Source organism: Saccostrea cucullata, unplaced genomic scaffold (genome assembly GCF_032062105.1).
Source record: "Saccostrea cucullata isolate Sc308-1 unplaced genomic scaffold, CSIRO_AGI_Scuc_v1 ctg19667, whole genome shotgun sequence".
NCBI classification, from domain to species: domain Eukaryota; kingdom Metazoa; phylum Mollusca; class Bivalvia; order Ostreida; family Ostreidae; genus Saccostrea; species Saccostrea cuccullata.
In genome coordinates this window covers 5356-16777 of record NW_026929329.1, presented here as the reverse complement: position 1 = coordinate 16777, position 11422 = coordinate 5356, and the positions used below count along the sequence as shown (strand labels likewise).

The 11422-nt window shown below is 35.0% G+C and overlaps 1 protein-coding gene across 1 annotated transcript; it reads left to right on the top strand.

Annotated features, from left to right (window-relative positions):
* Positions 1 to 309: 309 nt before the first annotated feature.
* Positions 310 to 7203, top strand: LOC134280486 (uncharacterized). The gene is made up of 4 exons (XM_062762895.1): positions 310 to 492; positions 628 to 702; positions 797 to 1672; positions 1831 to 7203. Exons 1-4 carry the CDS (start codon positions 310 to 312, stop codon positions 7201 to 7203), a joined length of 6507 nt encoding a protein of 2168 aa, XP_062618879.1.
* The last annotated feature ends 4219 nt before the right edge of the window (positions 7204 to 11422 follow it).

Here is an 11422-nt window from a genome sequence, read left to right as displayed (position 1 = left end):
TTTGTTCAGTGTTCACCATTTATTTCATTACGGTCCCATGTTCAGACATTTTCCAATTTTTTCAATTACTTTTTTTGTGACTGTCCTATTTTTTTTTAAATTAAAATTTGATTATAAATTCCGTCGAAATTATTACTGTTTTAATTTCATGTAAGGCAGATTGCCATTTTTGTCATATTTTATATTACAGTTAATGTGTTACATATCATTCACTAATCTCCAGCTATAATTTTCTTAAGATGAAAATATTTTTTACAATCAACTGTTGTTATCAATGAAGTAAAATTCTTTCATTTGTTATATTCTAGGATGTCTTCGCAACATTATCTCTTAGGAAATAAAGGTGCACATGTCTATACTGGAAACCAGTTTCAGTGTGAACTCTGTAAACGAACCTACAAATCATTCAAAACTCTTACAAACCACAAGTGTTCTTACTGTCCAACATGCAAGAAGATTTTCAGCACATACCAGAAGTTTCAGATCCACAAAGTGAGATTTTCCTCAATATGAAATAATACAATTCATAAACTTTCTTATCATTAATTCCATGCACATCTGAGTTGGTTTCCTGTTTCACTTTTATAACCATTAGAATGACTTCAGTCCAATATACTATTCTTTCAGACATCAACGTGTAGATATAATGAGTTACACACTTATGAAACAAAGCTGGAAAACTCTCCACTCTCCATTCCTGAGGTAAGTAAATTACAGATCATGATCAATTAACACACATTCAATAAACATAAATTCGCTTGCTATATGATAAAGTATATGTATCTTCTGTTTACAGCAGGGCAGAATTGATAGCAGAGTTTCAAAGGCAAAGGACATAGAAGTTAGATGTACAGTAAAGGATGTAGCGTCACTTGTTGGCGATGGGACAACAGACATAACTGATGATGTTGTCTGCAGTGCATTGGAGCTCATGAGAGAGAACTATACACAACGTGGAGTCGAGTTTATTGGTTACTACACACCGGCAGAAATGAAACCCATCCTCACTACAAAAGATAAAACTCTACAAAAACCAATTGTTCCAAATGATCAACTGTGCATTAACATTCACCACATTGCAGGCCACTGGATGACATCATACCAACAACCTAACCAGGGAATAAATGTGTTTGATTCGTTGATGTCACAAAAAAAGTTTGTTGATGTTCTTCCACAGTTGCAAATAATATATGGAGAGGACTGTGTCACAAGAGTTAAATATCCAGCTGTAACACAGCAGTCAACACAACCTATATGTGGGATAATGGCAATTGCCTTTGCCTTTTCCTGCTTTCTTGATATAGATTGCACACAGATAAACTTTGATATCTCTGTTGCTGCAAGTCATTTGAGAAAGTGCTTATCCATGAAGAAAGTAAGTCTATTTCCTGTTCAATCAACAGACCTGCTCATGTCTTCAGCTGATTCATACATGGCGAATCAGGTTTGTCAAAAGGAACAAAACCGTATTCGCCAAAAGCAACACAGGGAAATGTCACTATCATCAGATGAGGCAATAAGACTTCAAAGAGAAAAGGACAAAATACGACAACAAAAGAAACGTAAAAACTTAAATGATGCTGAAAAGCTACAACAGCAGATACTGAATAAAAAGCAACATCAAAAGAGACGAAAGAGATTAGATGAAACACAGAAACAACTTGTCAGAGAAGTACATTAGATGAATCACAGAAACAACAACAGAAAGAAAAAAATAAAAGACAACATAGTCAGAGAAGAAGTACATTAGATGAATCACAGAAGAAAGTCAAAAGGGAGAAAGATAAAAAACAACATCAAGTGTCACGAAATTCATTGAATGAATCACAGAAACAACAACAGAGAGAAAAAAATAAAAGACAACATAGTCAGAGAAGAAGTACATTAGATGAATCACAGAAGGAAGCCAAAAGGGATAAAGATAAAAAACAACATCAAGTGGCAAGAAATTTGTTAGATGAATCACAGAAACAACAACTGCGGGATAAAGATAAAAGACAACATAATCAGAGAAGAAATACTTTAGATGAATCAAAGAAACAAAAACAACTGGAGAACGACAGAAAACAACACCGAGAAAAGCGTTCAGACCTGACAATTGAAACAACTATTGAAAATTTCCTTTCAGTAATAACTAAAGGTCCAGATTGTTGTTGTGTTTCTTGCAAGCGCCTTCTATATAGAACAGCTGTTGTGTGTTATAAGCAATCCTCCTATCCCAAGGTTTCAAGATTTACACTCTCCCAATGGTGTCATATTAATGAGGAAGAAGACAATAATAAATTATGGATTTGCCAAACTTGCCACTTTAACTTAAAAAAAGGCAATATGCCATCCCAGTGCATAGCAAATGGACTCCAGCTAGACTGCATACCTCCAATACTGAAGGAGCTTTGTCCTCTGGAAATTCAACTAATATCTAAGACACTACCTTTCATGAAAATTGTAGCACAGCAGAGAGGAGCTCAACACAAACTCAGTGGACAAGTTGTTTTAGTGCCTTCTGACCTATCCAAAGTTGTTAATGCATTACCAAGAACATCTGCAGAATCTCAAATTATAACACTAGCTCTGAAGAGACGTCTCTCAGACAAGCATGCTGTGCATAAACAATGCATCAGGCCACAGCATATAATTCGAGCCCTTCAGTACTTAAAAGCTAATTCTCCTTACTATAAAGATATTGATATCAATGAATATTGGACTTGTGACCTTCCGTTTACTCAAGAAAATGCAAATATTGCACAGGATGACACAATAGTCGACAGTGAAGACGAGGTTGATGAAGCAGCGCCTGCTGAAGTAAGAGAACATATTCAACAAAAAGAGGCACTGAATTATGTGACATGCTTTCAGCCCACTCATGGACCTACAGTTGGATCAGATGCAATTATAAACATAGCCCCTGCAGAGGGACAAAGGCCCAGCTCTACATATACAGAACCAAACTGGGAATATTTAGCATTTCCTCACCTATTTCCACATGGAAAAAACAGTATAAATGTGAAGAGAGTTGTGAAACTTTCAGAAAAAAAGTATGCTAATGTGCGACTACTGTCTACAGATACCAGATTTTCTGAGTGCCCAGAGTATGTTTTTCAAATGCTCGATTTATTAGAAAAACAACAGGTACAAAATTCTATCTCAATCACAACTAGAAAATCATACCACGAGGACATATCAGTTGGGCAGCTGAAGGATCCAACAAGGTTCCATCGACTTTTAACAGATGACCATCTTTATGCCACCTTTAAGACAATCAGAGGAACCCCTCAATACTGGCAACAGATGCAGCTGGACATGCTTGCAAAGTTAAGACAGCTGGGTCCCTACACTTTCTTTTTGACAGGTTCAGCTGCAGAATTCCACTGGCCCGAAGTCATTCAAGTTATTGCTAAGACGTATGGAACCACATTGACTGTTGATGACATTAATGCTATGGACTGGAACACGAAAAGACAGTGGCTTCAGAGAAATCCAGTCATTGCCGCAAGACAAATAGATTATATATTTGAACAACTTTGGACAAAGGTCATACTCAGTGGTGCCCACCCAATAGGTCAAATACTTAATTACGATTTAAGAAAAGAAATGCAAGGACGTGGAACAGAACATTTCCACAGTGCTATACATGTGAAAGATGCACCTCGTATAGATATCAACACAGATGAGGAATGCATAGCATTTATAGACACACATATAAAATGTCACATTCCTTCAGAAGATGACCCTCTGCATGATCTTGTTGTATCAAGGCAAACTCACCACCATACTCGGACGTGCAGGAAAAATAACACTCGATGTAGATTTGGTTACCCAAGATGTCCTACGTCAAAAACTGTAATTTCTAGAGTTCCAAATACTGAAAATTCAGCACACTTAATTGAAAATTCTTCAAAAATACAGAGTAAGGTATACACAGCTCTTACATCTGCAGCAGAAAGTAATGTTTCATTTGAGGAAGTGCTTCAGTCAGCTAACATCACGGAAGAAGATTATATCAATGCTCTTAAAATCTCAAAGAATCGTACAACAGTGATAATGAAAAGAAGTATTTCAGAAGTATATGTTAATAACTACAATCCATACATTCTCCAGGCACTTCGCTCAAATATGGATATTCAATTCATCACAAATGTATGGGCTTGCATTGCCTATTTGACATCCTACATCTGCAAGCCAGAGCGAAGTATGAGTGAAATGATGAGAAAGGCCTGTAAGGAATCAGAAAATAAGTCAATGAGAGATGCTCTACGTGATATTGGTGATGTATTCAGAAAGTCGCGAGAAGTGTCCGAACATGAGGCAATAGCAAGAATCCTTTCATTTCCTTTAAGGAAATCAAATACTGAAGTGCTGTTTATTCAAACTGATTTCAAAGAAAATCGCACACGCTTAATAAAACCTCGCTACATATTAGAAAAAATGGAGGATGACGATACTGATTTGTATGTTGCCAGCATTCATGAAAAATATTCAAAACGGCCAGATGACATGGAGAATCTTTGTCTTGCCGAATTTGGATCTCATTATGACCTAAGTAAATCTTCCTTGCATGAAGATTACAGTCATGAAGAAGAAGTCGCAGACAGTTGCATAAAGAATACAATTTCTCTGAAAGATGGAATGGGTACAATAACGAAGCGAAAAAAGTCACGTTTCATACGATACCATTACGTTTCCAAAGAAAGAGATGAAGAAATGTATTATCATCGCTTGTTGTTGCTGTACATGCCTTGGAGGTCAGAATCACAGTTGAAAAGTTTATCTTACAAAGAGAAATTCTTAGAAGTAAAGTCAGAAATTCTCAGTAATATTACTCTTTATGAACCTTTTTATGAAGAAGTTGAAGCTGCACTAGAAGACTATGATCCAAATGAAGCTTCACCTGAAATCTGGAATGAATTGGCTTCGAGTGTAGAGCAAGAACATTTGGAAGAACTAGAAAAAGACGGTGCTTGTATACACCCATATCTTGACCCAAGTTTTCTCCCTGAAGAGGTATCAGATGATGGTAATTGCCAAGAACCACGACAATACAGCATAGGAAAAATTCAGCTTGTGTCTGATCCTAAGTTTTATGAAATGATTCGATCATTAAATGAGAAGCAACGTCTCCTCTTTGATTATCTGTATTTTTGGGCAACACGCACAAGGCTTTCTACAGACTCTGATTCAGCACCAAAGCCCTTTTACATATTTCTTAGTGGAGGAGGCGGAGTGGGAAAAACGCATGTTGTTAATGCTATCTATGAGGGTCTCTCAAGAGCACTAAGGCAGCCAGGTCATGATCCAGACAAGCCCACCATATTGATGACTGCATCAACTGGAAAAGCTGCTTCCAACATAAATGGAACAACTCTGCACTCAGCATTTTGTCTCCCAGTCAAAGAAAAATCAAAACTATTTGAATTCAAAAAGTTATCATTAGAGAAGCTGAACTTTCTGAGATCAAAATATATTCACCTAAAGGTTATTATTGCAGATGAGATATCCATGTTTGGAGCAACTTCTTTGGAACACCTTCATTTGACTCTACAAGACATATTCACAGGGCGAGACAGCAACAATCCATTTGGCGGGATATCAGTATTAGCTGTTGGAGACTTGCTACAGTTAAACCCAGTTGGAGATAGGGCAGTATTCAAACCAAGTCCAAATACTGACTACAGTGCTCTTGTTGGATCTCTCTGGCAGCAACACTTCAGACTTTATGAACTCACAGAAATTGTACGACAAAAAGGTGATCCTCAGTTTGCTGAGGTTCTGTCAAGAGTAAGAACTGGTGAAACATTTGATGAGGACATACTTATGCTAAAAGATCTTCAAGATACAGATACCTCTGCATTCCCCAAAGATGCAGTACATCTCTATATGACTAACAGCCAAGTCGATGAGTACAACATTCAGAAGCTGCAGGAACTTCCTACACCACATGTAACGGTGAAAGCTAGAGACAGCAAGCATGACCTACACACGAACTTAGAGAAAGTCACAATTAATTCTACCAACTTATATCAGACAGGTGGTCTACCATCTTCTTTGACATTTGCTAAGGGTGCTCGGTTAATGCTGACCAAGAACTACGATATTGCAGACCACCTTGTAAATGGAGTTATTGGAACACTAGTGGACTACAATATTCCAAGCAACAACAAATTAAATGGACAGTTATACATGAAGTTTGAGAAGGATGTCATTGGGAAAAATGCAAGGAAAAGTTCACCTCCACAATTGAAGGATACTGTTCCAATTCAAGCAATAAGTGTCCGCTTTCTATTAGCATCTCAGTGCAGTGTACCTGTAGAAAGGAAAATGTACCCAGTGACACTAGCATATGCCCTGACTGCACATAAATCTCAAGGAAGCACTTATGAATACATGATAGCAGACTTTACGCGATTGACAAAATCACCACCACCGCAAGGTCTAGCTTACACCATGATCAGCAGGGCAACATCAAGACAAGGCATAAAGATTGTGAACTTTAACGATGGTGATATAAAAGTCAATAAAGATGCATTTGAGGAAATGCATCGAATGAGGAGAGAATCTCAATTATCTTGTTCTATGGCAATGACTGAAAAAAAACAAGAAGAACTTTCAATAGGACATATTAATATCCGAACATTAGCAAAGCATGCTGTGGATTTGCAAAGTGACATTGCCATACAGAAGTTAGATATTCTATGTGTTTCAGAAACTCATATCCGCCAGTTCCAAAACAATTATAATCTTCAGGAACATTCAGCATTTTACAGCATAACAAAGCACGGAATTGCAATTTATGTTTCAAACAAACAAAATGCCGACTACTTTCATGTTCCCTCATCAGATGTGTGCCAAGCCATGGCAGTTCATATTCGATCCCAGTCACTATTGATTGTGGCCCTGTATCGCCCACCGGGACCTGCCATTGATGATTTTTTACAGTGTTTTCAGGCTCTATTGATGGACATTGATTCAAGAAAAATTTCCTATGTAATTTTAGGAGACTTCAATCTTGATCCAAATAATGCCATTTTTGCAAGCCTTCTATCAAAATTTAATCTTAGTAACATCATTCATGGCCCAACCCACGTGAATGGAAATACCCTTGACCTCATTTTAACCAAAGATTTATACCTTCGTGGACATACCTATCCAGTACCATATACTGACCATCACGTAGTGTGGACAAGCATCCACACAAAAGGCTCTTAAGAGTTATGTACACCTTTAGTGATCCACATCAACAGCATTTTCAAGTATTTCTTTAGACCCAAGTTTAGAAGTATACAAGCCATGATATCATTTTCCAATCCTTATCTGAAATACGTTAATTCTATGTGATTTTGATGAAACTTTGGAAAATGTTTATACATGTTGAACGTAACCTTTACTTTCTACACCTTTACTACGCACTTTGCCTCAATAAATATCAAAATCATAACAATCCAAAAAAGTTCCTTTATTGAAGATACCTGTTTATGTATATAATTCAGTGTGAACTATATGTATGTATTCAAAAAATAAATTTTGACAAAAAACTTTTATTTATACTTCAATTTAAAATTTGTTTTTATATAAGATGGACTGATAGGACACACAAGACAGTTAGAATATACATTTGCATATAGCATATACAATAGATCAATAAGACCCTGAAAGCGGGGGACCACAATTCTCTGAATTTGCTTGTTATTGCATACTGTTGCTACTGCACGTTAATCATAAATCAAATTAAAAGAAATTTCATAAATGCAATGTCAAATAATTCATAATACAAATATACGGTATATTAATATAAATCATAAATCTGCAATGTCAAATAATTCATAATACAAATATACGGTAAAATATATCATTCTGTCTAGGGAGAATTCATCTTAAGAAATGTACAAGTGTCAACTCAAATAAATTCTACAATATGTAATACTGAAAATAGTTTCCACTTTCTATAGTGAAATGAACTGAATATTACTCTACATACATGCAAATTATGCCCAAATACACAATTAAATTGAAGCACAGTCTAATAAAGAAGGTGAAAACTAAGAAACTATGACTTGGTTTTCTTTTTTTTTCTTTAAAGAGGAGGTGTTAATATCTTCCATTTATTAATTGCATTGACTTCACCAACTATTTGCAAAATAATTCTCTAATAAATTGTGCATCTTTAATGAAATTACTATGGACGTTTCTTTGGGACATTGAAAAGATGTTAAATTTGGGGTCAAGCACTATAGAATACTGAACTTAAGTCAAAATATTTATAAAATCGTTTCCTTTCCAGATTCCTGTTAAAGCACTAAAGCAATACAAAACAGTATTATATCTTAACAGGATCTCTAGTTTTTGATCACACATGTGTGAACATTAACAATATTATCACAAGATATTCCGTATTGTTAACATTCAAATCAGTGGGAAAAAAACAGTGAAAAATGGGGAATTCGTTTACCCGATTCCGGCATCTTTAAGAAGCGCAAAATTATATTATTAGTTAAAAAGGACAGATATTTTCAAGTTTTGTGAAACACATCTATTCACAGATATTACTAAATCTAAAAAAAAAATGAAATATTGACACAGAGGAAAGTCCTTTTTGTAGAATTAAAGCTAGGTTTGTCTCAGGAGGACTCTAGATGTCCGTTTTTGGGGTTTGGTTGGTGTTCCTGGTAGCTGATGACGCCGTTCTTTCCGCTGAGATTGTAAATAGGCGGCGGTTCCAGGGTCCAGTCAATCTTAAAAACCAACTCCTCCTCCACCTTCACTGAAGATCTGAGGAATTTGTTTGAGAGCCATGTGTAAAACTTGCCCAGAGTTGGTATGAGAAGTCCTTGATGCGTCATTGCACAGATTAGATAATATGGTCCATAAAATGGATCTGATACTGCTGGACAAAGCATGTTATTCAGGTTTACCTTTGTTATCTGAAAATTTGATTTAGAATGAATTTTTAAAAATGAAAAATTGATTGGGAAGATGTTTATATGATAATTGCACGTTTTCAGGTTTGGTTTTCTAAATCTGAAGAAAAATATGTAATAAAATTTTCTAATATGTAAGTTTTCTTTTTTTAAAACTCCGTCTGCTTGATGTAAGCTTTTCCAAATTCTGGTTAACATGAAACAAGATTTTGTGAAACATTTGAAATAAACAGCTCCACCACCAACAAATTCATTAATATTTATTTACATGTACTAGAATAAGCCAAACATTTAATTATCATAAGTTGATTGTAAAATATTTTTTACACTAATTAAAAAAATGTATTATATATAAACCTTTATTCACCTACAAGAATTATTTTCAAAATTCGAACTTTTAAATCCTTGTGATATTTATTGAAGTAAATTACTTATTGAATTGCAGGTTTCTTCAGTTGCAAAAAAACAAGTCACAGATATATTTCAAACAGGAATTAAGAATAAAAGATTCCTTGAAAAAAAAGTTATTGGCAGTATAAGAACAAAAAAACAGCTATATTAACTGTCAATTAACAAAGAGGCAAAGGCAATATATGTATTTTTATGTTTGATTATCAGGTGTTGTAGGTGCTGGATAGGAGAGTGTAGATACAATGTTTTATTAATCAGAAGCAGGATATTGTGATAGGGAGAAATGAATCTGTGAAGTAGACATATCTATATAACTGTGCTGAATTTGTGTGTTCAGAATATATAATTTATCCTACAGTATGCAGTTAACTATGCATTTTTAACACTTCATTAATGTTCAGCACAACACTTCTGATTTTAATGCTGTTATTTATTATGTGTTTTTGCCATGTATGATTGCATTTTAGCATGTATGTTGTGTATGCTTGTGGCTAACTAAAAATAGAAATTAAATGAAATTATTAAAGATGTTTTCTTATAATGACTACAAGTTAAAGTGGTTTATTGTTCAAATGTGAGTATTTAACAATTTTCTTGCTCACTTATGAGTAGGGTGAAGGAAGGTTATATTTATTTGTTTGAATACATTTGAAGTGAAATAATTTAGTTTGGAAATGGGGAGAAACTACACCATATGAAATAAAAAAAAAACTACATGTACTATTGTGAAAATTTAACATCAGTTAGGAACTATGTACACTACACCCTTATTTTTGGGTACTTTTGTGTAGTTAGACTGATCCACCATTAGACTTGAAAATAGATTGAATTTAAGCAGCACTGATTGAATATTTTCTCATGAGAAAACAAAAGCAATATTTTTTCTTCATCATTACTTCATTGAATGAGACTTTTCCTGAATAAAAAAGGCAAACTCCAGATATTGAAAAATTAATGAGTTCGTTTCAAAATACACATGATACAAGTATCTTATTTTATGCCAAATTGGTTTGTCTAAGTTCAAAAACAGTGTAATAGAGGGTTCTTTGGACCTTCTGAACATTGCATCCTATTTTCAGGGTACTTTTGTGTAGTTAGTTTACTGTATGGTATAACTAAGAATAAATCCAAGAATTCTAAACGTAACACTGGACCAAGGTAAAGTTGTTAAAACTTTATTTGCAGGAGTTTCTTCGTCTGAATAGGCTTAATAATAGTTTTCTATATCGGAACTCTATTGTCTTTGAAGTTTGTTTCCTGGATAAAAAGAGGCAGATTCTCAATATAAAATGTGATCAGGTGAACTTTAAATTATATGCATAAACAAAATGTATTTAATATACCCGGTATGTTGAATAAGTTTTCCTCAGAACAGAGTTTTTGAGTTGAGGATGGACCAAAATAACAGATCCAAATGAATGTATGTATACATAGCAGCAGGGTCATTTTGATTGTACTGATATTAAACGTTGGCTTCAATGTTGATGAATCAAAGCTCCCGAAGAGCTAGATAGTAAAGAGGGGAATTTTAAAAAGAAAAACATCCTGATGAGGACAGTAGGGTTGGTTACTCAGGTGTGTGTTGTTGCCCATGGACCTCTTGTTTAAGAGGAAATTTAAATGGCGGATCAACTGAAAAGAAACGGGAAGGATTACGGTAGCCTATTTGTGACCATTAAAAACTTAAGAAATCAAATCACGAGTCTATGTAATAAAGTCCTCCATTTTAGGAATGGAGCCCCCCCCCCCCTTCTTCCAAGGGTGCTCACGACCAAAAATTCTGTGCAATCAACCGAACGTTGATTGATGCTGTGTTGGATGGAGTGGAAATATTTTTTCGAAACCTAATGAAGTTCTATTTGCGATTGCCGCAACATTCAAAAAGGTAGTTTGGACTCTCAAAGTGAAATTGAGAATTAAAGTCATGGATGCACCATTTGTATAATAAGGCCATATCTGTAGCTATAAAAAGTAAATATGTAAAATGTATGAACGAATTAAGCCCCAAACAAGATTTTCTTCTGAACTGTAAGAATTCCCGAACTAGTGTACATGTATACCGGTATAGATGTACGCATTTTCGGGAAAAAATGGTTACT